This window comes from Poecilia latipinna, unplaced genomic scaffold (assembly GCF_001443285.1).
Source record: "Poecilia latipinna isolate Pla-1442-1.1 unplaced genomic scaffold, P_latipinna-1.0 Scaffold1343, whole genome shotgun sequence".
Lineage (NCBI taxonomy): Eukaryota > Metazoa > Chordata > Actinopteri > Cyprinodontiformes > Poeciliidae > Poecilia > Poecilia latipinna.
In genome coordinates, this window is record NW_015113959.1 from 122126 (window position 1) to 149351 (window position 27226).

General features: G+C 37.0%; 2 protein-coding genes across 6 annotated transcripts in view; both read left to right on the forward strand.

The window, feature by feature from the left end:
* The window catches only part of LOC106961861 (transcription factor Adf-1-like), a 9606-nt gene extending 6332 nt beyond the window's left edge, over positions 1-3274 (forward strand). Inside the window, exon 2 of the mRNA XM_015055927.1 lies at positions 2860-3274. Within this exon, the coding sequence (XP_014911413.1) occupies positions 2860-3189 (330 nt within the window). The 3' untranslated portion in view covers positions 3190-3274. The remainder of the gene's footprint in view (positions 1-2859) is intronic.
* A 2004-nt stretch (positions 3275-5278) lies between these two features.
* Positions 5279-27226, forward strand: part of rufy2 (RUN and FYVE domain containing 2) — a 32838-nt gene continuing 10890 nt past the window's right edge. Inside the window, exons 1-15 of one of the 5 annotated variants that reach the window (XM_015055924.1) lie at positions 5279-5539; positions 5710-5860; positions 7741-8013; positions 14380-14553; positions 15685-15802; positions 18333-18434; positions 18518-18641; positions 19213-19277; positions 19372-19437; positions 19531-19600; positions 19697-19798; positions 21218-21334; positions 21416-21508; positions 21994-22068; positions 22155-22252. In XM_015055924.1, the coding sequence (XP_014911410.1) occupies positions 7938-8013; positions 14380-14553; positions 15685-15802; positions 18333-18434; positions 18518-18641; positions 19213-19277; positions 19372-19437; positions 19531-19600; positions 19697-19798; positions 21218-21334; positions 21416-21508; positions 21994-22068; positions 22155-22252 (1280 nt within the window). In that variant the 5' untranslated portion in view covers positions 5279-5539; positions 5710-5860; positions 7741-7937. Of the gene's footprint in view, positions 5540-5709; positions 5861-7740; positions 8014-9400; positions 10123-14379; positions 14554-15684; positions 15803-18332; positions 18435-18517; positions 18642-19212; positions 19278-19371; positions 19438-19530; positions 19601-19696; positions 19799-21217; positions 21335-21415; positions 21509-21993; positions 22069-22154; positions 22253-24744; positions 25568-27226 lie in introns of those variants that run through there. The other 4 variants (XM_015055923.1, XM_015055925.1, XM_015055926.1 and 1 more) reach the window with 4 other exon arrangements.

The following is a 27226-nucleotide window of genomic DNA, read 5'->3' on the forward strand; positions in this document are numbered from 1 at the left end:
AGGACGGTCCTGACTCAGAGGACGGTCCTGTCTGGGAGGCAGGTCCAGGCTCGGAGGACGTTCCTGAGTCGGACGCAGGTCCTGACTCAAAGGATGGTCCAAATCCAGAGGCCGGTCCTGACTCGGAGGCAGGTCCAGACTCGGAGGACGGTCCTGACTTGGAGGATGGTCCTGACTCGGAGGACGGTCCTGACTTGGAGGATGGTCCTGACTCGGACGCAGGTCCAGACTCGTAGGACGGTCCTGACTCGGAGGCCGGTCCTGACTCGGAGGCCGGTCCTGACTTGGAGGCAGGTCCAGACTCGGAGGACGGTCCTGACTCGGAGGACGGTCCTGACTCGGAGGACGGTCCTGATCCGGAGTATGGTCCTGACTCGGAGGACAGACCTGATCCGGAGGACGGTCCTGACTTGGAGGCAGGTCCAGACTCAGAGGACGGTCCTCACTCGGATATAGGACTGGCCTCTGAGTTGCGAACGGCCTCTGAGTCAGGACTAGAAAACATTGAAAGCCAAGACGCAGTAGACTTTGATGACCAGGATATAAACAAAGACTATTCATATGTGAACAAAGGTGATCTAGTTTTGGAAAACATCGAATCAATAGACTTCGAAGACCTAGACAAGAATGAAGAGCCTGAGAAAAAGCCTACTGATGAGATAAAGCCTGATGTTGAAATGAAGCCTGCTGTTGAGGTGAAGCCTGATGCTGAGGTGAAGCCTGATGTTGAGATAAAGCCTGATGTTGAGGTGAAGCCTGATGTTGAGATAAAGCCTGATGTTGAGGTAAAGCCTGATGTTGAGATAAAGCCTAATGTTGAGGTGAAGCCTGCTGTTGAGATAAAGCCTGATGTTGAGGTGAAGCCTGATGTTGAGGTGAAGCCTGATGTTGAGATAAATTAGCCTGCTGTTGAGGTGAAGCCTGCTGTTGAGGTGAAGCCTGATGTTGAGATAAATTAGCCTGCTGTTCAGGTGAAGCCTGATGTCAACAGAAACAGGATTTTTTTTTTCCACCATATTTCTTCTTTCCTCTTCGGTTCCACGTCTGAAACCCATCTCTTTCACACCCCTCAAAAATCGTTCAGGTTCCACGCCTGCCTGAGTGTAATCCTCACCCAGGTAGTTTTCATCTGAGTACAAGTCCTCACTAGGAAAAAAAGTCTTTCTGATCTTTCATTTTGTAGATGTAAACATTTTCTTTGGAGGAACAGGATTCTCCAGGTGATGTTTGAATTTTTCCACAATAACTTCATGTCCTTCTGGGTAATAAAGAAGTCCAATTAAATGCAGTCCAGAAGTGAAGTGGAAAGCATCTTTGGCGATACTTTGGAAAATCCGTTCACTCAGCTCTTCTGACACCTCTGAGAGAACATCCACATTTAATTCTCCTGTTTCTCTCAAAAGTAAGATCAAACCTCATGGTGTTCTTCCAAAAATGTTTCTCTGACAAGATGCAGAGTTAGCCTGTCCACAGATTTTTCAATCACTTTCCAAAGAAGTTTTTTTCCTGTAATCCGGGGTTGTTTGACCAGGATGGACTTTGTTGGAGAACCTTTTTTTCATGTTTTTCCCAAAAAAAATTGAGCTGTGAGCTTTTGTTACTTATCTGTGTTGAGCTTAGCTAAAATGTCCAAATGATTTCTGTGTTAACTGACCTGAGAATTAACTGATCAGTTGGTGATGTCATGACTCTATGACATCACAAAGTCATCCTTACCAGGGCCTCATGACACAGACTTTATTTAAAGTCATGCTGATGACATCATTGTCAGCAGCATGGCAACTGTTGCTAGGGGTAATAATAACACGCAGTTAGCATGCGCTATGAAAAACAATAGAATCTGTGGGGACCATTGGCCCCTCCACTTTACCACCCTACCCATTTTTATTTGTTATTTGGGTTCCATCTCCTAACAGGCATGTAGGGTAAGTGTCAATGGGACCGGTACATCCAACCAGTTACTCAGCAAATCCACCAGTTTAACCCAGAAGGGTTTGACCAATTTGCAGTCCCTTATTCAGTGCATCGGCTTATTTTGGTGGGGGCAAAATGAATCGTAGCAACAAAAAAAAAAAAAAAGAGTAGACGCAATAATAATATTACTCAAGTAGAAGAAAAAGGTACAGTGCTGTGAAACTACTTTAATAATTTTTTTTATTTTTATTTTTTCAAAAATGTTACTCAAGGGAATGTAACCAGATCTACCCAATTTTGAACATAGGCAACATCATCAGTAGCTTACAGGCTACGAACAGTTTTTACAAGGTAAGAAGATTAAAGTTCATATACTTTATAAGTAAGTATGATTAGAAAGATATTAAATACCGCTTTATGGAGAAGGAACGCATCTAACCATTAGTTACCATGGAGACAGTGCCCCGCTGTCATACATTCCAACATATAGCAAAAAAACTGGTTAGCATCTCGTTTTTGTGCGTTTTTTAGGTTGCTCCGGTGTAACAGAAAATACTGTTTATGACAGTGATATAAATCATGTGGTGTGAATTCTGGCAAAGTCGGTAATTTGATCAAAACATCATGGGGGAGGTGGTATGGGAACTGTTTCTAACTTTCATAAATCCCGCCGTCTACGAGCCCCATTCAGGTGTGTTATGTTCACAAACAAATTAGCTCGACTCGAACAAGTAGAAGCCATGAATAAACTGGCAAAAACAACTTTGGAAAACAATTTCAGTCGCTCTGTTCAATACTCCTGATTCTCACTTCCGGCATCCGTCATGGCGCCTCGAATGATTCAGTAACGTCGTCTCAAAGGGTCAGTAGATGAAAAACTAAAGGTTCCTCTGGCATTATGGACTGCACTAAACAGTAAATTGTTCATGTTTTTGTGGCACACAGGCAACTGGAAGAGCAGACGACATGGAAAAAGAGCAAGAGGAAGACAAGAAGAGGCTGCTTGATCCGCTCCCAGTTGTCACCACCAGTTTTTCTCTTGCAGAGCCCGCTCCAAGCTGCCACCAGATCATCGAACCTTCTCCTAAACGCAGAAGACAAGCTCCCGCAGAAACTGGGCCAAGTTCTGCTGATGCATTCAGCAATTTCAGGGATGAAGACGAACTGTTTTTGCTCAGCCTGCTGCCCTCACTGAAGAGGCTCACCATTAAAAAAAGGATGGAGGTCCGCATGAAGTTCCAGCAGGTGCTTTACGCTGCAGAGTTTGAGGACTAAAGTCTGGGTCTGGATCACTACGCTATCTATGCACTGTCCCTCAGACAGTCGGCTTGTAAATACATGTTTATAAGTTGTTAATGATTATTTTTGTATTGTTATTTTTGGTATTTTTTTACTTCACTAATCTTCAGAGGCTGGGTTAAAAGGAAGAAAAAACACTTCACTTTTATTTACTGAAAACACACACAATATCAACATTTATTTATGTAACTATGAGTGTTTTTCTAGTTTTTCAAGAAGTCAGTGATGAAGGAGTTACAGCAGTCCTGACTCATTTCCTCATAGTCAAACATTTACTGTATTATTTTATGGTCACATAAAAATTAAAGGGAAAAGCACAAATGCTCCAATGACGCACTACTTAACCTGCCGCATTATAAAAGTTGCTGTGTATTTTTATTTCCTCATAATAGAGCAGCTTCCACTCAGACATATGCAGTGCCTTGCAATCATATTCACATCCATTTATCACATTTATTCACAACACAAACATACATATATTTATTTGATAGAGCAATCAAAGTGTAAGGAAATGTACTTTTTTTTACAACATTTTATATTGTAAATAAAAGTCTGAAAAGCCTGAAATGCATATTTAGTCTCCTTAACTCTAATACCTTTACATAAGAGACCTGTTGATCGCCTAATTAGTAGATAGAAATTGTAATGAACAATTAATAGTGAATATTGTTAAAAACTCAGCAGCACAAGACTCAGGTTGACAGGGCAACTGTTATTTACCTCAAAAATATGGTATTTATGGAAGCGTCAAGAAGAAAGTTAAAAGATAATTGTAATAATTGTTTGCCACATTCAGAGGTGGGTAGAGTATCAAAAATTGTACTCTAATAGAGGCACTTCCAACATATTTTTATTCAAGTAAAAGTAAAAAGTAGCCATCCAAGAAATTACACAAGAGTAAAAATAAATATTTGGAAACTGATCAAAACATCAATTGTTTAGTATTTCAAAAATACATCATCAAATGGACAAAAATATAAAATATGTTGGAAATTTTTGTGCAGATAAGACCAAAATTAAGACAATTTACACAAATAACATAATTACATACAAATCAAACAAAAGAAAAAAATTCACAAGTAAAACTTATGAAATTTTAGCAAAAAAAAAAAAAAAAAAAAAAAAAAAATTTAAAAAAAAAAATTTAAAATTTTTAAAAAAAAAAAAAAAAAAAAAAAAAAAAAATATATATATATATATATATATATATATATATATATATATTGTTTTTGGTTAAAGCAATTGTTTGTTCTTCAATCTGTGAAGAACAGACTGTGGATAGAGAATCCAGACATTTTACTGAAGTAAGAGTAGTAAAATTACTCAAATAGAAAGCATAGCATAGTAAAAAAAAATACTCCTAAAATTACATTTTACCCAAAAGGTTACTCAAGTAAGTGTAACTGAGTAAATGTAACTAGTTACTAACCAACTCCAGTCACAAGCTGGGATGCAGCAAAAGTGATCTAATGTGACTAAAATGTTACAATTTGCTGCTTTGTGAAGGAAAACTAAATATTCATGTTTCCCTGAAATACAATCTACGTAACAAAACACGGTGTTGGCAGGATCATGATGAGGGGATGCTTTTTTCATAAAGGAACTGACACAAAAGATGGAATAACACCATAATACCGCCATTAAAAATGCATTTCGCATGAACAGAAGTGTGTAAAATTAATACCAGCTTGATTCAAATGATTCACACTTCCAGCATCAAACGTCTCTGCAGCCCTTTTCTCACTGGGAATACTGGTTTTTATTCAGATCATTTTCCAGCAGCGCTGTTATCCGCATAGTCATTCACTTCAAAACGAGCCAATCACGTTGCTGCTTTCACAAGTCCCGCCTCCTCGTTCTCTTCACTGATTGGTTGGTCATGGGTGTGGCGTTTTCATTCATCATTTTCTACATTCATTCAAACATCCTGCTAACCTGTGACTTTCCATACGTGAAGAAGTAAATGTCTCTTGCTGTTTTTCCTGTTCTGTGCTTTCTCTAAGTCTACGTCTCTCCCATCACCTCTTTGCTTCATTTCTCCCCCTACCAGCCTCCATCCCTCCTCCTGTTTATCCCGAACCCCTCCCCTCTCCCAGCCTCCCTGCCTCTTGTCATTGGGTGCCGTGTCGGGTGATGGTTGTGGTTTCTGTCGGTGATATCTCCGGAGCATGTACCAGCTCTCTGCCTGCAGCCGTACATGGACAGATGGAAGTTTATCCACACTCTGGGACATCTGAGAGCTGCTGATTACCTCCTTCATCCTCTGCAGCTGGACAGATTTCATACAAGCTAAATGACGATTACTGCTGTGTTTCTTCATTTTGAGGTGAGATGCAGGAATGCACATGTATTCAGTTACGTTAGGGTGTGTTAGTATTAAACAAGAAGTTGACAAAATCGCTGGGTCATATTATTTAAGTTTAGCTAAAATGTGTTCCTTATGTAAACCATAATTATGATAACATCATGTGTTTTGAATAGTAGCACTGTCTGCAGGATTTCTGCACAGTGAATGGTAATACTACGATGAAACAGCATCCTGTATTCATTGGTGGAAAAAATAAAACATCTCGTGGACAGCTCAGTGATTGGCTGGTTTATCCGTCTTTATAAAGGAGGCTGATCTGGGATTTCATGCAGTTTGTTGGTGAGTAGTGGGATGCTAGGTGTGGTTCAGAAATGAGTCCAAAAGCGCCACAACGAGATAATAACTAGTTACTTCAATGGATTAGTATCTGCATAAAAGTCTAAACATAAAAATGGGTAAATATATGACTAAATAACTATGCCATTATTATTATGTTTTTTAACAAAAAGCATTTATATTATGATATAGTGTGGAATATTTTCAAATAGCAGTGCCAGTGCTCAGGCTTAAGAGGAAATCATGAATTTAACCTTTAGTTATTGTATGTATTACAAATGCTTACAATCTGAAATATGTATTTATTTATTCCAATTTTCTCTTTGTTTTTCAGGTTACAAGGAGTAACAGTTATAACAGTTATGTAGTGTTTACGTTTTGGGTTTGTGGCATTTTTAAGGGATCTTTTAGTGATTTCATTCATATTTATAATGGCAAATTTACTCTCTCTCTCTCTCTCTCTCTCTCTCTCTCTCTCTCTCTCTCTGTATATATATATATATATATATATATATATATATATATATATATATATATATATATATATATACACACACACATTACTCACATTTACCTGAGTAATTTTTAGGAGTATTTTTACTACGTTGTTCTTTTAACTTTTACTTGAGTAATTTTATTATGAAATATTTCTACTCTAAAACAAATATATTTCAACTAAAAATTAATCAGACACACACCTGCAGTTTTTTGTTAAAGTTTTATACGTTTTTTATTGAAAGAAACTGAATAATATGATTTATTGTAATTTTTGTCCTTAAAATATCAAAAATTCCACTTAACTTTAAATTTGGTCCATCTGATTATGTAAATATAAAGAACAGGTTTGTCAAAATTTACATTAAATATATACAGTCTTGTATATTACGACTTAGAATGAATGAAATATTTTAAAACGTGTGTTTTGGAAATTGATTCAGGCAGTACAGCAGCAGCTAAAGGGCTGCTGAGCTGGTCATATGATCTCTGGTCAGTCCAAAGAGATTAGAGGGAGAAACAGGAAAACCACAGCAGAGGAAGAGTAACGCTGCGCTTCCTCTGTAATGCTATACTTTACTGGGAAGATCGAAGGGTTTCAGCCATTTCATGGCAATAGTAGCTCATTGGGTTATTATGAAAAGAAAAGGTAAGAAATATTTACATTCTGGAAGTTTTTTGTTTGTGATTTATTTGAAATTATTCTCCTGTTTTAAGAACAGGGGCATTATGTTGAAAGATGTGTGTTTTTGGGGTAAGGCAATATCGACAAAATACAGAAAGACTTCTGTAACTTTGAACAATAGCAGCCTATTAACTAGAAATTCAGTATTTAGTCACATTTTTTCAGTTATAAAATCATAGTAGATGCATTTATTAATTAAGCATTTCTCTCTGCAGGCATGAAACTGGATTTTTAATTTTATACAGCTCTGGAAAAAATTAAGAGTCCAGTTAAAATGATCAGTTTCTCTGATTTTACTCTATAAATAAATGCTTGAGTAAAATGAACATTGTTATTTTATTTTATGAACTACTGACAACATGTCTTTGAAATTCAAAGCAAAAAAATTAGTTTTTATTTGCAGAAAATAAAAAAAGATGCAGAGCTTTCAGACCTCAAATAATGCAAAGAAAACAAGTTCACATTCATTTACAGACAACAATACAAATGTTTTAACTCAGGAAGAGTTCAGAAATCGGTATTTGGTGGAATAACCAGGAGGTTTTCGATGGGGTTCAGTGCAGTGGACTCTTAGTTTATTCCAGATCTTGTCACATTATATCAATCAGCATAAGTCCAGACAAGCCACTGTTATTCAAATCTGCATTGAGGCTCATTTTATTCCAGCCTGTGATTTTTTTAGATCAATGTTTTTTTCGTGCAGATCCATCCATGCTGAGCACATCAAGTCTGGCCAAACTGGATTGCAAAACCAAAATCCTCCACAGTGCAGAGCATCGGGTCACCTGGATATCAGACGAACAGCTGAACCTTCCTGTCTGGCTTAGTCTTCACAGTCCACTGCAGAACGAACCGTTTTGAGGACGTCTCTTAAGGGGACGGAGGAGCGCCCCGCTCAGCATGTACTCCCCCCAGAGCCTCCATCGCTGGGGCATCACTCACAGCGAGAGCATGGAGCGCCTGGCTTACAGTCAAGGTAGGCCCAACGTTTAAAACTCTGACCTTACTGAAAAACAGCCATGACGGTTAACATCCACTACAGCATGTTTTATTATTACGGTGCATTTTTAATTTTAAAGACAGCAATGAAACATCCTCTGTACTGTTGTTAGTTTATAAATCACTGAACGGCTTAACACCAAAATACATTAAAGATCTGCTGTTGTTGCTGAGGTCTTCTGGTTCTGGTTCTGGTTCTGGTTCTGCTCTGCATCTCCAGAACCAGAACCAAACATGGAGAAGCAGCATTCAGTTTTTACAATCCAAACTCCCAGAAAACTGCAAAACTGCCAAAACCCTGAGTTCCTGTTCCTGCTTGAAATCCACCTGTTTGGAGTTGACCTGATCAATAAAACTGGAACATTAATCAGAATAGTTTATGTATATTGGCTTGATGATTTTGATGATGGAATTTGACAAAATGTAATGTTTATTTCTTGTTTCATAATTTGTTTTTATATTTTTATGGTGTAAAATACCAACACATGATGAAGAGTCAAGCAATGATCACCCATAATTTCTGCTATAGTTAATCACCTACTGTGTAATTCAAAAGGAATCATGTACATAGTTTCTTAATTTGAATTTTTAACGGCGTGATAATTCATAACAACAAACGTCATACCAGGTGGTAACATATTGTTTGCTGCCACTGTGCAATTTTGCGCTCTAGCACATTTTAGATTATGTATACATGTATAATTGTGTTTTTTATGTTTGAATATTTTTAAGATTTCATAGTCTTAAAAAAAGGCTAGTATTATTGGCTATATAATTTTTTTAAGAACTTATAGCATATTTTAAGATTTTTTAAGACCTAATAGATTTTAATAGACCTAATACCTAAATGCAACAAATTTTAGGCATTGTTAATAATGTCCTCCAATAACACAAAATTACCAAGTCATATTTTCAAATTTCATCTCTAAACATTTTTAAATCATATGTGATTTGAAAATGTTTAAAGTTGAAAGGAAATTTGCAAATTTCCTGTCAAAAATATTGTACCAAAATATACCAGAATATTTTGGGGTATTTTTAAATGCTTTAAAACAAGAGAAGTCTGATTGTAATAGAAGACAGTTGAAGGAAGTGTCTTTTTTTAATTGTTGCTATGTATATTAAATATTTTTGGGAGAGTACGTCCTGAAAACCTTTGTAAGGTCTATGTTTCTAACTAAAGAAATTATAGTTTTAATACCTGAAGTTGATTGAAAACCCTACGGAGTAAAACCTGAGTGGAGCTTTAATAATTAATGTGTGAAAGCTTCATGTTGAAGCAGCGCCCTCCCTGCAGTTCCCACCTCCGGCAGCAGGGGGCAGCAGCTCGGCGGCAGCCTATAAATGATGACGTAGTGCTGCTTGCTGCCTTTTGTGAGCTTCGTGGGCCTCCTGACGCCGCCTCCTCACAGGGCGCAGCTGCTGGACCGGGGAGACGCCAACTGTCGGTTTGGTTAGCTGTAAACAAATCTGTACACCTCCGAGATGTACGGGAAAGGAACCTTTTGTGCGGACCTGTTTGCTGCGCCGTGACAGCAGGTTTTAGCGCTCATCATGTAGGTAAACTCAGGATTATTTGACGCCCGGGAGCGGTGTAACTTTTGTGGGGAGCTGATTTTTTTTTTTTTCATGTTGGTTAAACCAATGTCATCACTTAACTGGTGGGATCCCGGACATTTTGTTGCTATGCTCACCTAAATCGCTAGCTAACTAAGTGAAGAAGCTGGATAATTTTGTGTGTTTTTTACATCACGGAGCTCAGCTAGCTTTGATAATATTCCCTTGAACATGGCATCTGCTGCCGCGGAGCACGACCTGGCTCTGTCCGAGGCGGACAGCAGCAAGGAGAAAGGCCAGGTGTTCGGGATCCTCAGGCTACAGGAGGAGAAATCAGGTGCAGGGGACAAGGCGAACAGCAGCACAGGGAGAGGAGGAGGAGGTGGAGGTGGCGTGGGAGACGGGCGATGGCAGGCTCCTATCTTCGCTTTAGCCAGGAAAGCATCAGAGACCATTTCAGGAAGCATTCACGTCCTTCCAAAAGTGTCGGAACACAGGACTTCCCTTCCAGGTGACTGGACTGTCCAAGGTACAGTATGCATTATGGGGCTGTGCTAAATGAAATTGTGGCACATCTCTCTCCTGTCTAGTTTTCATCATCACCAGAGCCGACCCAAACCTTTTTGGGGCCCTGAGCAGATTTTCATTTGAGGCCCCATCAGACATTTTAGTTGTCCATCATTTTGACTGACGGCATAAAAAGAAAAATCTGTCTTGTACTATTTTTACCCGTTGTTATAATCATATTAACATAGGTTATTCAGATGCATTTTTTAAATGTGGTTCAGTTAATCACCTAGATGAACCGTGAATCCCATCACACATAAACCAGATGAACGCATCTAACTTTTTCTCCTTAATGACAAAAACCACTGACTGGCCCCAATAACCACATAATAAATGAAATTAAATGACTAATTACGAGCGTTTCACCCACTGGAGTGAAGTGGGTGTGCACAGCCTCACAAATTCCTCCTGGTCCACATCTGCAGAGAGATCAGCGCTGGTTCATCAGTCAGTTGGATCTGCCCGATCCAAACCGATCAATTAAACTCTGCCATCTTTTTACCCTGTCCGCGATCCAGCCCCGCACTTTTACGAGGATTTAGCCCCATATACCAAAAAATCAGGACCAGATGCTTCATCATTCCTAAACTTCTCTGCTGTTACTAGCATAACTTGTAATTAGCTTGCATCATGCCAGTGTAATTATGGTGATTGATTTTAACCTTACAACAAACTGAAATAAAAATATTTGAATTTTGAAATTCAGACTGCTATTTAAGTGTGCCATATTATTTTAACTATTGGAAAGTAACATCAGCTGATAAACATGAAACTGATATTAAGCAAGTTAACAAGTTTGAAATCTTAAATTTCTCCAACAGTGGCAGCAGGAATATATTGATCATTATTTGTATAACAACTATAAAAGCAATCCAGAAAATGTTTTTTCCATGTTTAGTAGCATTCAGTTTGTATAATTCAATGTTATTTTTAATTGGTGCTCTTGGAGGCCCCCTGGTGGCGTGGGGGACCATAAGCAGCCGCTTAACTTGCATATTTCTTGGGCCCGGCCGTGACCTCCACAGACCACTTGATGTTTCACACATCAGTGCTGGTCTCATGCATCCTGCTCCGTTTGCCCCGAGGCCTCACATGATGCGTTCAGAAATGCCGTCTCTTGGGGTTAACACACTTCACGCTGTGTCATTCAGCTGTTTAAACTACAAAACCCTCATAACTACTGCAGCAGCCGCACCTCTTTCACTCCCACTCTGAGCTAAATTGAACCTGCTGGCTGTCACCATCTTCACCACAAACTTGCTTTCAAAATGAATCAAATCAAATGACGTTGATAAAAATCTTCTATTTATTTATTTATTTTGTATCGAGTAAATATTAATTTGGTTTCAATTTCCTTCATGTTTTGCATGTTACTTAAACATGTTACGGTAAATTATCCCAAAAGTTATTGCGATAAACGATAATGTTGTTGTTTTGAGACCATTTTCAATGAATATAATATAAAGGCATAAAAATGCAAGAACACGTTCTCAAAGATCAATAAACTTTAAATTCTAATGAATGTTTAACACTGGAACTGGAAGACATTTTAAACATCTAAAATGAATAAACAACACAACAGAAACGGCAAATAAAATTCATTATGAAGCATTTGTAAACAAAATTACCAGGCTGAAGCCGTTTGTCATCCATGTCAAGGTTTCTCCCAGATAACTTGGTCAGCCTGGTGGTTGTGGCGGTTGCCATTGAGCGGCTCAACGTGTTTTTGAGTTAAAAATGGTTTAAAATTGACAGAAAATTTGAAAATATCACTTGATAATAAGATTAATACCTGAACACCAACTGTAAAATCATATAAATGCAAACATTAAAAAAAATTAAATAAATAAACAATACTAAGCCTGGTGGGGCCCAAATGAAGCCTGGTGGCCCGCCAGACTTTTCATACACTGGGGAAACCCTGCATATCCTGGTAAGAAGAGAAACAATAAATCATGCAAATGGAAGCTATTAAGCTGATTTTAATTTATCATGCAATTAACTGATTTATTCCTGAATTAAATTGTATTTTTATTTAACACCAACAAGTTGCAGACAGTACTTTGAAGAAGTAGCATTTTCTTCAGTGTACTTTGTTTAAGTTTTATTTGACAGACCAACACAAAGTAGTGCCTAACCTTGAAATGAAGGTTGGGGGGGGGGGGAACATTGTGGCTTTTGACTTCTCTTGTTTTTGTTTGTTTTAATTCTAGTTACTAGTCTTTAAGTCTTTGCAGATCTAGTAATAATTTTTTATGCCTTGTTCTTTGTTGCTAAACAGCTCAGGCTTGGTGAGACTGGAGGGCGAACATCAGTTTTAAAGTCTAGACCCTTTCTTGTTGTGTTTAGGTATAAACATTGGTCTAAATCTTGCCATTTCACCTGCAGCTGCATATTTATGAATGTTGTTTCCACAAATTCATGTTAGTTTTTGTGCCCAAAGCTTCCAGCAGCTTCTCTGTTCTGATCTCTGATAATTTTTCCTTGTAAAAAATCACAGCCTTGCTGCCTGCAGGCCAATGTGTTGCTGCAACAGCGTCTCCTGACTTTGCTCAGTCCTCTGGTGTGTTTAGCTACACATTAACTCACATTTCCAAACATGGAGCGTTTAAAAGCGCGGCACACTGTCTCCACTGCAAAATCACACAATCTGACCAAGTATCTTTGGTCTAATTTCCAGTTCAGATATCTCAGAACCTTTGAAATAAGACAAAACTAATTTATAAAAAGCTTTTTGTTTTAAGTCAATAATTCTTTAATATTTATGAGATGGTTGCAGTTATAAATGTAACAATCTGCCAGTGGAACAAGACATTTTTCCCATATTAAAAGCTAAGATTTTAAGCTAGCAGTGTATTAAAATGTTTGCAGTTGAAACTAGAGCAAAACTACTTGGCAGGGTTTTGTGTTTTTGCGGTGAGGCCCTGAAGGTTTCACTGGAAAACAAAATCATCATGCTGCTGATCAAAACGTTACATAAATGTTTCCTCAAACTGGGTCAGGAAACGATGGTGTGCTTTTAAAGGGCAGTTCAGGATATTCTCTTACGATGTAGATAAATCTGTTTTTGTTGAGTATAAATTCGTTCAGTCCCAGAGGTTGAAGCAAGCAGCAGTAAGTAGGGGAGGGGCAGCACAGTCCTAATCTTTCTCTGGTATCTCACTAAGTAAACTTTAAATATTTTTTACATTTTCAAAATGTTTCGTTTTTAGATCTTGGCAGAATTGGGTGATAACTAGTTACATTTACATGAGTTACTTCTTTGCAAGAATTTACTTTTAGGAGTATTTTTACTACACTTTTTACCTTTACTTCAGTAAAATATGTTAAAGTAGTGCTACTCTTGCGTAAAATTTCTGGATTTTCTACCCACTGAATGAAAAACAAACGTGTTTAAACCAAAGATTGACCAGACACAGACACACCTGCAGTTTTTATTAAAAAGTCATAAGTTTTATATTGAAAGAAACTGATTGGAAAAAATGTCTTTGCCTTATTTTATTATTTTTTTGTTACTTATATAAATTGATGTAATTTCCATTTAAATTTATATTTTGGCCAATCTTATCATGTATTATTTAAATACTAAATGGTTGATAATTTGAATACTCAATACTTGAGTAGACTTTTTTTTTTTTTTTTACCAAATACTTTTTTACTGTTTGAGTAATTTCTTGGATGGCTACTTTCTACTTCTACTTGAGTAAAAATATGTTAAAGTAGTTCTATTGTTACTTGATTCCAGTGTTTAGTTGCTCTGATAACCAGACCAAACTTAATGTTATTCATATCGTAATAAATTTTGAATAGTAAAATGTAACCGAACATGCAGCTCTCGAGAAAATGAAGAGTCCGCTTAAAACGATCGGTTTCTCTAATTTTACTTTTTACATGTATATGAGTAAAATGAACATTGTTTTTTTTTTATTCTATAAACTACTGACAACATGTCTCTGAAATTCAAAGCAAAAAAATTGTTTTTATTTGCAGAAAATGAGAAATGGTGAAAATAAGAAAATATGCAGAGCTTTCAGACGTCAAATGCAAAGAAAACAAGTTTATATTCATTTAGAAACAACAAAACCAATGTTTTAACTCAGGAAGAGTTCAGAAACCGATGTTTGGTGGAATAACCAGGAGGTTTTCAATGAGGCTCAGTGCAGTGGCTCTTAGTTTTTCTAGAGCTGTATATCTAAACTGCGGATCGTTTCCTCCACAGCGATGCGTGACCCGATGGCCATGGAGCGAGCCAACCTGCTGAACATGGCGAAGCTCAGCATCAAAGGCCTGATCGAGTCGGCTCTGAGCTTCGGCCGGACGCTGGACTCGGACTACCCGCCTCTGCAGCAGTTCTTCGTGGTCATGGAGCACTGCCTGAAGCACGGCCTCCGAGGTGAGCGAGGCAGCGGCCTGTAGAGGGACTCAGAGCTGTGTGTGGGCGAGGCCGCGGTTTTTCACAGTGGGAACGCAGAACGTTGGACAGAAAGCAAAAAAAAAAACAAAAAAAACACTTTTTGGAACATCTAATCGCTATTCCAATCAATAATAAGTGATTATTAAATTAAATAAATAAATGTTTTTTTGCCATTCTCACATTTCTCATTGGCTGCCAGTCAAATTGATCAAGCTGCTTTGCTCCTTAAACTAGCAGAGCCAGCGCCAACTTTTGATCTGTGATTAATTTAAAATATTACACATTTTTATAATAAAAACAGTGTCTTGTCGTTGGGTGTATATTATGACATGAACAGAAATCATGATATACCCGATAATATTTTGTTAAACAGAACTCATGGCAAACTGAAATCACAAAGTATGAGGCAGCATTAAACGAAATGAAAAATTACTGACCAGAAGGGCTGGACAATAAATCAATAACACGATGGACAAGTGATCAGTATCGATAGATGATATGCCTGATAGAATAATCAATAATTTTACAGAACTCTGATCCAGAACTACACAGCATTCTGGGAGATTTAGGCAGAGGAAAGACTTTAGCCGCTCAACAGCCAACTAAGCAAAGCTGGTGAAATCAACTAGCCCTCTCATTCTTTGGGTACCTAGCAACAACTAGCTCTCTCACTCTTTGGTTGCCTAGCAACAACTAGCGCACTCATTCTTTGGTTACCTAGCAACAACCTGCTGAGTAACTGGACTGGCGCAGCAGCAGTTTAAGGTTTCACCACTCTGCTTCATAACTGCTTAAAAATAAAAAAACAACGGCGTGGCGTGAAAACTGTGGATAAAACAGGAAAGGATATGTGATTTAAAACAGAAAACTAATCAATATTGATATTGACTGATATGAAATGCTTATATTGTGATAAATGTTTAGCCATATCGTCCAGCTCTAAAATAAATTCTAACAGTTCACGTAGTTTGACTGTCTGTGGGTCTTAAAAGGGGCTTCCTGGCTGGAAGCTAGTGGCGTTTGGCATGGAAAAGTTTGGGAATCCCTGGACATTTCTACCCTCCCCAGCGGATTTTCCTCTCATTGGTTTATTTCTCTTTGCTTTCCCAGTGAAGAAGTCCTTCCTGGGGTTCAGCAAGTCTCTGTGGGGACCTCTGGAGCTGGTGGAGAAGCTGTGTCCAGAAGCATCAGAGATCTCTGCCTCTGTTCGAGACCTTCCCGGCCTCAAGTAAGGATCAAATTCCTCCTCCACATGCTTGTTTAAGCTCACTGCTAATCTGCAGCAATTAACGGCTCACAAACAGAAGTAACATGATACTGTGACCTGATCTGGCTCAGGGAAGTACCTGTGCCGTTTACTTTCACTTCACCTTTCAGCTTCACTTCTTCCTTTCCCTGCTTTTATACAGACACACATTAACTGAACACATACATGCACCACCATCAGGTAAACGGTGAAACTTTGTCAGCTTTAACTGACTGCTACTTTCTTGACCTGAGTGAATTTCAAAGGAGAAAGCCGTAGACCGCATGTGTCAAACTCGAGGCCCGGGGGCCAAATGTGGCCCGCCGTAGCTTTTTATGTGGCCCTCTAGACTCCAGATCACATCAGTAAGTCCTTCCAGTTTTTCACAAATCAACAAATCTACACATTTCTTCTGATTTTACTGCAGAAACATTAGGCAGTCACTGCTGCCTCAGTTCACTTAGTGTCATATAACTGACACAGCGAGTAATGAAAAGTTTACACATTATTGAAAATATTGTAAAAATTTCTTGCAAATACTTCTAAATTAGCAACACAAAATCTGTGGTTTTGAATAAAAAAAAACAGAAAAACAATTAGGCCTGTCATGATAAACAGTAAATCAATTAATCGCACGATAAAAGGAAAGAAATGCAATAATTTTAATTTGCTTGATTTATTGTTTTTCTCTCTTTTTACCAAAAATCTGATAAAAATCTTCAATCTGGTGTTTGGTCTCAACTATCACTTTTTTTGAAAGATAATTTTGCTTACATAGACTTAATTTATTTTATTTGGTGTTTTCTATATTTATTTTGAATATTTTAAATGCCTTCCAGTTCCAGTGTTTAAATGTTCATCAGAATTAAAAGTTTATTGGCGTTTTATAATCTTTTCTTGCATTTTTATGCAATTATTCCTATTTTATTACTTGAAAATGTTCTCAAAACAATGTTGTCATTTATCACAATAAGCTCAATTTATCATCCAGCAAAATTTGTCGTGAAAAAACAGAGAGACCAATCAGTATTATTTAATTTTAATTGAATGCTGAAACAGTTATTTATTGATACTTTACCAGTTTAAAGTATCAATACATCCTGGCCCTTTAAGAGCATTCAGGTTTTTAACCCGGCCCAAAATGAAAATGATTTTGACGCCCTCGACGTCGTAGACGATGACTCTGCAGACAGGAAACCAACTGAGAAATATTCGTTGTTTCTCTGATCAGCAGAATGAGGAACATTAATGTGTTTGTCTGCTAGAGGCCCGGTCCGTTTCCTCTGGTGCTGCTGAGTCAGACGGAACGAAAAGTTTCACACACTTCAGAACGGTTCTGTGAAAACTACAAACGCAAAAAAACCAAACACAGGCGCTTTAAAAACTTGATTTTAGTTTGGTGTCTTCAAAGTTTGAAAGTGTTTGAATTCTGCATAAAGTCACAGAAACTGGCTGAAATTCAAACTGTGGTTTTCTAATGAAGTCAATCTGACGTCGGATTTTCTAATATTTCTAATATTTGAAGTTAAATCAGACTTAAACTTTTCTTGATTTAGAATCACCAAAATTATTTATTTTCTCTTACTTCCAAAACAAATTGCAAGGACATTTTCTAATTTTATTTTGAATATTGGTTATTCCTAATGGCTCATTGAGTTATTGATCTGTGTGATTGAATTACAGGCTGCTACGTAGTTAAACGTTACTGAAATGTTTTTTTAGTGTTCTCACACCAGTCAGCTGTTCAGGCTGAATGAGACACTTCAAAACATAAAATTAGTTACATTTGGATTTTCCTTATTCCTGCTGCAGGATGCAGAATACTGACACAATGAAAGAACAGTAATAAATGACATCATGCTGAATGAAACTGTCTTTTTTTGTGTGTTTTTATCTCCAAAGTTTGGTGCTGGAATAGTTTGATTTTTACCTTGAAAAGGCTTGAAATTTATAAACCCTGGAAAAATTATAATACAGAGAATCTGTTTGTGTTTTCATAAGTTATAATGCAATTAAAAAGTTCTCTGTACGTTTCAGTAACTCGGTAAAAGAAGTGAAAATAATAAACACAGAATTATTACACACAAATAATTGTGTACAATATACAATAATTTATTGAATGAATTGATTTAAATAAATTAAATTAATCTTTACTTAATTCAATAATTATTTTTTAAATATTTTATAATTTAATTAAATACATTAATTATTTAAATATTTAATTTTACAATTCAATAATTAGTATTTAGTTATTTAAATATTTAAATATTAATTATTTAATTAAATAATAAATTAATTTAAATCAATAACTATTTAATTCTTGAAATTTATGATTTTGGTTACAACTAATCAGTTTTTTAGAGAATCTGAATAATAACTAATAATTGCGCTGAATAAACAGCAGCTGTAATACAAAGTGGATTCATCGTCAGATGAATTGTTGTTCATGTTTGAATGCAGTTTGCTGGTTGTCCAGCAGAGAGGCATGACACTCCTCCTCTGTGTTCTGCAGGACTCCTCTGGGCCGGGCCAGAGCCTGGCTCCGCCTGGCGCTCATGCAGAAGCGGCTGGCCGACTACCTGCGCCTCCTCATCACCAGGAAAGACCTGCTCAGGTACGACCCGGAGAAACAAAACGCCGCCACCCGCTTTCTGACCGCAGCGCCTCGCTAAGGGCTCCTGTCTGCTCCGTCCTCAGCGACTTTTACGAGGATTCGGCGCTGATGCTGGAGGAGGAGGGAGCGGTGATCGTGGGCCTGCTGGTGGGCCTGAACGTCATCGACGCCAACCTCTGTGTGAAAGGCGAGGACCTGGACTCTCAGGTAACCGTGGCTTTAAAACGCCATCGAACCGACGGAGGACCTAAAAACTTAATAATGTGTAGAATGACGTATTGGGCCATCATGCGGCTACGCTAAAAAGATTCATTTTTCTGTTATGTCTGTATAATGATTCAAGTTTATTAAAAAAATTCTGAGAATTTATGCAGGTTTCGCAAAATGTAAGTAAAGTGAATAAATTTATAATCTCCTGACAAAACAAAAAAAACATCAAACAGTAAAATTAATATTTTTACACCACCCATTTACCTTTATCTCTGAAAATAACACCAGACTAAAAACAATTGGTAGGACTGAAATAATATTTACAATAATCAACTACTAATTTATAAATCAGTTAACTGGACTTTACAGACTAAAAAAAGCCATTTTGCTGAAGGAACACAGTAGGAGCAGTAAATAAGCCAAAACTATACAGAACATGTACAATTTGCATTTAAGATATAAAAAATATTTACCGCATTTTACAGAATATCCAAACTGGTGCTGAAATCTTTATTTGTTAATAATCTGAGTAAAGTGACTCATGTAATTATTTTCCATCTCCTTCCAGGTCGGAGTGATCGACTTCTCCATGTACTTGAAAAACGACATGGATGACTACAGGAGCGAGGAGAGGTACGGCCGCTCTCCGTCGCCGCTTCACGCAGCTGCCGAATCTGACTCACGACTCTGGCTTTCTTTTTTTTTTTTTATGTTTCCATGGCAACAGGAATAGCCAGATAGCATCCATCTTGGATCAGAAGAACTACGTAGAAGAACTGAATCGACAGCTCAAGTAAGGCTTTGGTTCTTTTAATCAAAAAAAAGTTTTCTACGAGTCGCGGTTTTTTTGAAAATGTTGTTTTTGTTTTGTTTTTTTTCTGAGCAGCTCCACGGTTCATGGCCTCCACAGCAGAGTCGACTCGCTGGAGAAATCCAACTCCAAACTCATAGAGGAGGTGAGGGATGCTGAAGAACAGCAAACGTAAACTCCAGAAGTTGGTGTCAGAGTGAGCGTTGTCATGGTGACGGTGTGTGCGCGTGTGTGTGTGCAGCTAGCCATAGCCAAGAACAACATCATCAAACTGCAGGAGGAAAACCAGCAGCTGAGGAGCGAAAACAACCTGATTCTGATGAAGGCACAGCATCATCTGGAGGTAAAACGAAATGTTATTACAGCTTCAACTGAAACCAAACGAAATGTTATTACAGCTTCAACTGAAACCAAACGAAATGTTATTACAGCTTAAACTGTAATAACATTTCAGAAATGTAATAACATTTCAGTTATTACAGTTTAAGCTGTAATAACTTACAGCTTAAACTGTATATAAAAAATATATACAAAAAAATATATATATAAAAAATATATTTTATTTTCATATTTTATATGAAAATAAAATATAAAACAGCTTAAACTGAAACCAAACAAAATGTTATTACAGCTTAAACTGAAACCAAACGAAATGTTATTACAGCTTAAACTGAAACCAAATGAAAAACTCGTCGCTTTCATCAAAACTGGTCACATTACTGATGAAACACTAGATATAAATCTAATTTTTACATGAAAATAAAATATAAAACAGTTTTTATCTCATCAGTGTTTATGATTGTTGGGCTCTCGCTGATTTTGGGGAATTTTTAAATCGTTTTTAGTCTCACTTTTTACACATTTTATTTTATAGTGCAGTAACTTATCAGGTTTATTTGTACAAATAAAATTTAGCAACAAGGCAGTTCAAAGTCCTTTACATTATTAAAAATAAAATATACAGAAAGTCCCACAAAATACTGTTGTTAAATTTAAAGTCCATATCATAAAGCACTTTGAAATGCCTTGCTGCTGAAATGTGCTATACAAATAAAATTTGATCGATTGATTGATTGATTGATCATCCATCCGTTACTTAGAAATGATCAGATCTTATTTCTTTGGAATTATTTTAAACTATTAAGAATAAGCAACATGAATCTGTTAACCAGCGCCAAAGCTCTTAAATAGTTTTCTATTATTATTTTTTATTATTTTATTTTTTTTCCTTATTAAATTGTCTTTTTCTAGTAAAATGGTGTCTTTATTCTGCTAATATTATGCCTATATTCTTCGAGCCCTAAGTTTCAAATCTCCACCTGGATATTTTTGTTAATTTTAACTGTGTGCAGTTCTTTAAATGTCCTGTGGTTAAATATATTTGCATTCCCCTCAGATTAATTTCACTCCCGGCTGCTGTGGGGGTGAAATTACCGTAATAACCTGATATTGACTGGAAAGTGCAACGTCTCCCCTTTCAGAAACCGTTGGAATATTTCAGATAGCGCAACGTGTGGAGGATTTACGGTTCTGCACATTTGGATGGATTGTCGTCGACACGTTCAGACTAGAAGGGTTAAACAAAAATCCTCGTAGCCTGACTCTAAAACCTCATCGTCCAAATCACAAGAAGGAGTCGGAAAGACATTTTCAAACATTTCCAGTCATTTTGTAATTTCTTTTGAGGAAAAAAAAAGATTAAAATCGGACTTTGAGCCCCTTTGTCCAGCCGTGTAACCGGATCCCGACGTTGTTCGTCCAGGTGACTCAGGGCGACACGTCGGTGGAGCGGGACACCTACAAGCAGTCCCGTCAGGGTCTGGATGAGATGTACAACGAGGCCCGGAGGCAGCTGAAGGAGGAGTGCCAGCTCAGACAGGTCCGACCCAGGCCGCGTAATGGACTCGTTAAGCATGCATGAGATGATGACCCAGCATGTTCTTCCTGTTTGTGCTCTCAGGATGTAGAGAACGAGCTGGTCGCACAGGTGTCCATGAAACAGGAAATGGAGCTGGCCATGAAGCTCCTAGAGAAGGACATTCATGAAAAACAGGTCGGATAGGACAGTCACTTCACTAACTTTCTTGAAAAAATGTACTTTTAGGAGTATTTTTGCTACTCTGAGTAAATTTCAGCATTTTCTACACACTGAATGAAAAACAAACATGTTTAGACCAAAAATTGACCAAAGACACACAGCTGTTAAAGTTTTATTTTGAAAGAAACTGATTTAGAAACATTTATTTTACCTGATTTTATTATTTTTGTTTTTTATATGAATTATTGTCATTTTTGTCCTGAAAATACAGAAATTTCCAAATAACTTTATATTTTGGTCCATCTGATGATGTCATTTTTAAATATTAAATTATTGGTAATTTGATCAGTTACTCAGTACTTGCGTACTTTTTACCAGATACTTTTGTACTCTTGAGTACAAACATGTTGAAGTAGTTCTACTCTTAAGTAAATTTTCGGTCCTCTGCTTATTGTGAATGTTGGTAATTGGAGATGGGAAATGTGTGTTTAAATGAACAGGACACACTGATCGGACTGAGGCATCAGCTGGACGAGGTGAAAGCCATCAATGTGGAAATGTACCAGAAGATGCAGGTAATGACTGACACACACACACACACACACACACCCTTTAAGAAGTTGATCCTGTGTGTCAAAGCAGCTCTTTGTCTCCCGTTTAGTCGTCTGATGAGGAGATGAAGAAGAAGAACGACGTGATCAGTCGCCTGGAGGAGAAGACGAATCAGATCACCGCCACCATGAAGCAGCTGGAGCAGAGGTGAGACTTTCTGATGCTTTCTTTGGTCCTCTCTCTCTCTCCGGCGTACTGCGGCTTTAAAAGCGTTCCTGGTTTAACTCGCCTTAGTTAAATGTCTTAATCGACTCCCCAACGTTCTTCGAAGTCCTGCTAATTTGATTCAGTTTTATTGAAGCTGAAAAACGTCTAAAAGTTGTTTTTTTGACGCCGGCCCTCAGTTTGGCATTTGACTCACTAAATACGAGATTTACAAAATTAAAATGTGTTTCTTTCTTTTGTTCTGAGTAAATTGTTTCAGCGCGTTTATACATGTTTGTGGACAAACATGTATAAAAAGCCTTAAATAAATTAATATTCATCAGATTACAGTGGATTGGTCTCGGTGAAATTCAGAATAAATCTCATCTATATTTTATATTAAAGGTCGATGTTGGTAAATCTATCTGTTCTTTAAATGTAACGTTTTTTTAAATATTATTCTTTAAAATGTTGATTAGAGTATCTATAAAATAAATCTTTTTTTATCCCGGGGTAGACATAAAATGTGAAAGTGGCATTTTGTGGGAAATAAAAGGCTCATTTTCAGGCATTAGATGTGATTAAACATGAATATTTGATGACTAAAGCCCTGCCGTCCTCCTTTTCTCATCCATAAGCAGATAAACTGCAGATATTTTCATGCATGCTCAGGTGAAGTCCTCCATTCTCGACATGTTTGTTGATGATTCACGATTCCCTCCTTGTCCTGCGTCTCAGAGTCCACTGGTCCGTCCCGCCCTCTTCCTCTCCTCATTGGTTAATTCTCCATCTTATCTGTGATGTGATTGGTTCTAAGTGTTCAGCAGGCCGACACACTGCAAAAACAATGAATCTGGTTTGGTCCAGTTTCTAGTGGAAATATCCCAGTACGCTGAAATATGACAAAAATGACTTAAACATTTTTTAGCAAGAAATAGTGACTCATTAATATTGATGAAGAAGTAAAAATAAATGAGACAATCTGACAGTGGAACCGAGTAATAAATTGTATAATAAATTAAAGTGAGTGCAATAATTTTCATTCTGTTTTTTTTTATCAAATTGTATTTCAATTATTTTCTTTATTTAAAAAATCTTATCAAAATTCTATCAGTTTTTGATAAAATTTTATATTTTGATAAAAATTATATTTTTGAAAAAAAAATCAGTTTTTACATCAAAAAACACAAAAATACAAAGTCGTAGTAAACAAGTGAAACATTTTATTTTGTCAGACGCCGTCGTTACACGTCAGATTATTTAAGTTTTCATTGTCTTAATATTTTCTGAAGGGCAATTTTGTTTAGAGATGTCATGATCCATTTTATTTATAGTTTCTGATACGAGTCACCTTTATTTCCATTTTATTTATTGTTTATGATTGGTTTTATTTTGAATATTTCAAATATCTTTGTTTTTGTTTTATTTATTTTTCTTTTTTTACAAAGTTAAAGTTTATTCCTCTTTGAGATGGGAAACTAAGAGCCACTGCACTGAACAACATTGAAAACCTCCTGGTTTCTCCACCAAATATTGATTTCTGACCCGAGTTAAAACATTAGTATTGTTGTCTGTAGAATATAAACTTGTTTTCTTTGCATTAGTTGAGGTCTGAAAGCTCTGCATATTTCTGTTATTTTGACCATTTCCCATTCTCTGCAAATAAGAACAAAATTTTTTTGCTTGAATTTCAGAGATGTGTTGTCAATAGTTCATAGAATAAAAGAACAAAGTTCATTTAACTCAAACATTTACCTACAAAGAATAAAATCAGAGTAACTGATCATTTTAAGTGATCTCTTATTTTTTCCAATTGCAAAGGAGTTCAAAACAATATTATCATTTATCGCAATAATTACTGGGATAATTTATTGTTCAGGAAAATCTGTTGCCCTTTTGATACTTTTTATCAATAAGGAATTATTGATTTTAAAAGAAGCTCCTGCATTTTGCCAAAAAGATAGTTTTGTCTTATTTCAAGTTTAAGATATTTGCATAGAAACTGGACCAGAAATGCTTATCATTTTTAATGTTTTGCTCTCTCTCCCAGCTGATATGGGAGATACTTTACGTTTTAGTTTTTCATTTTAACCTTGAATCTGTCGTGACAGTAAAGTGCACCAGCTCTTTTCTTTCTAAGCAGACTTTGTGGGAAGTAGTCTCGTTCATCTGTTTTTCTGCATCACATTTCCCTTCTTCACCATCAGCCGCCGCTCCAGTATTTCCAGTGAAACCAACATGTTTGCAGCCTGAAATCAGAGTTTTAGTAACCTGTGTTTCATTAACACTTCCTGCTGTGCTTGTCTTGAAAAGTCGAAGCTGTTCAGTGTGACGGGGCCGCCTTAGAGCACTGATGTACTGACATCCTTTCTTCCTTTCTTTCCTCCCTCGTCCCTCCTTTCTGTTCATCCCATTTCCCCCGTTTCATTCATCCTGCTTCCCCTGAAACCTCGTCTGGTCGCTCCCCCTCCCTGGTTCCTGCTCCCCTCGTGCAGCGATAAAGATCTGCTCAGCCAGACCAGAACTCTTGCCATGTCATTTGTTAAGTGTGCCAGCACAGACACAGAGCACCAGTACAAGCTGGTCAAAGACATCTCCTTTTGAGGACACCAGTCACTCACTGGACTCCAAACTACATTCCTGTTGTTTAATTTTCACAGTAATTCAGTGGTTTTAGGGGCAACAGAGGCGCCACAGAATCGGGTGAAACCCCGACTGCATGTTTGGTTTGGTTCCGAGCCGCGGCTTCAGACGGGCCTCATGATGTCGCAGTCAGAGAAATGATCAGATGTTTAATTCGTGCAGCTTTTGAACGGTTTGATTGTTGCTTAGATAAATGAACTAGACACCTCTTATATATTCAGTCACACATGCAGCTTACTCAACCGCAGTGATCAGCTTATATGCAGGGAGAAAGTTTGGCTCTGAAGCGTAAACATTGGGTCTCTTTTGTCGTCGATGTTAAGTAGGAACTCAAACTGCGGGGCGAGTCTGCTGGTTTTTACGTTTTATCACATTAAGAGGAAAACAATCAGAAATTTTGTTGGGATTTTATGTGACAGATCAACACAAAGTCGTGTATAAATAAGAAATGGAGAAATGGCTTCACTTTATTATTTTACAAATGGAAATCTTAAAAGTGTGGCGTGCATTTGAACTCAACTTTATTCTGAAACTCCTGAATTTAATCCAATCACACTGAAAAGACACATAATCAGTTTAAGCTATAAATCAACGTTAAATTAAATTAGCTTGATGATTTCCATTTGCATGGTTTGTTTTTCTTGTGTTTCTGTTTATTAATTTTGCAACTTTAAAATGTCTTTTGGTTCCAGTGTTAAATTAAAATTCAATCAGTTTATTGATTCCAAAGATAAATTAAAACTCAAATTAAATTTAAATTGTTCAAGATTCATCAAAAAGTTGTTTCAAATGCTAGCATACAGCAGTCTGTGTTACAGCAAATAATTAAAATGTACTGATCTTTGAGACGTTTTTTTTTATGCCATAATCATTATATTAGTTGAAAATTGACTCAAAACAGCAGTATTATTGTTTATCGCAATAACTTCTATAATTTCAGACTTTCAAATAACTGAAAAGATTCACAAGATCTTATATTTTAAATTACTTTTTATTGTTTTTATGTTGGTTAATTCCTTCCATTTTGTATCACTTTGAGATTTACATGTAAAGTGTGTTATAGATAAAATGTTAAGATTAGTGAACAAACAGCTGCTTAGGTCAGACAGGAAGTTGTGGAGAAGTTTAAAGCCAAGTTGGTTCATAAAACAAAACTACAAGTATTGAAAAATCACAGAACGCAGTTCAATCTATTATTTAAAAATACATTTATAGGTTTAATGAGATTTAAATTGAGCTTTTTGGACCACATGCAAAAGACTGTAATGAAAACACATCACCCTAATGGTGGAGACAGTGGTGGCAGCATCTTGCTTTTTTTTTTTATTTTATTTTATTTTTTATCAGGTACAGAGAATCTTATTGGATTAAATATTCAAAAGTATTGCAGCTGCAATTCAATTAAAAATTGGTTCTACAAAGTATTCACTTTTTTGAAGAAAAAAACATGAATTCTTTTAGTTCCACTTCACTAAAATGTTTCATAAAACCCCAGTAAAACGAACTGAAGTGACAAAATGTAAAAACGTTGAAGTGGGGGGTTTACTTTTTATTTTATGTTGGTTGTGCTGAGATGTTTGCGCCAGAAGTGACCCAATTGCGCCGTCGTCGTTCACACTTCCAAATAAATGCGACCTGTTTGTGATCTCCAGTGAACTGCAAACGACCTGAAAGTGTCCCGCATGCGCAGTAGAGGGCGCAATAGCGTCAGTTTTACCAACCGCCATAAAGAAGAAGCAGCGCTCAGTGTTTGCGGAGGAGGCTAACAGTGTAGCATAGCTTGCACATTTGAAGTTGTTGACCGACCGGAGCAGCATATTAACAACTTAATCCTCATTAACGTCCGCCATGGTTGTTGTTTATCTTCGCGCTTGTGAGTATCAGGACGCAGAATAGTGACGTTTGTGGAGTATCAGTGACGTTCAGGTCGCTTTTGAATCGGATAGTATAGGAAACCCGAGTGGCCTGGGTCGCATTCCAAAAGAATCCGACCTGATATTTCATGAAACTATCAGATTCAGGTCGCATTACGTCAAAATGAATCAGAACTGGGTCGCTTTGGGCTGCAGTGTGAACGCAGCCTCAGCTTCAGCCTCTAGCAGCAAAGTTCAGGTTTACAAAAAAGAAAACAACCGGGGCACTAAACGGCAAAAACGCAAAGTCTTACCAAATATTTTTGGTCTAGTAAGTTTGTGGTGCAAATATCTTAGTTTTGTCTTATTTCTAGTGTACTAACTTACAATAAACTTTTTAGCAAGAAATTGAGACTTGTTTTAAGTCAATAATTCATAAAAAGTACTTGTTCCATTGGCAGATTATTTCACATTTAACAAG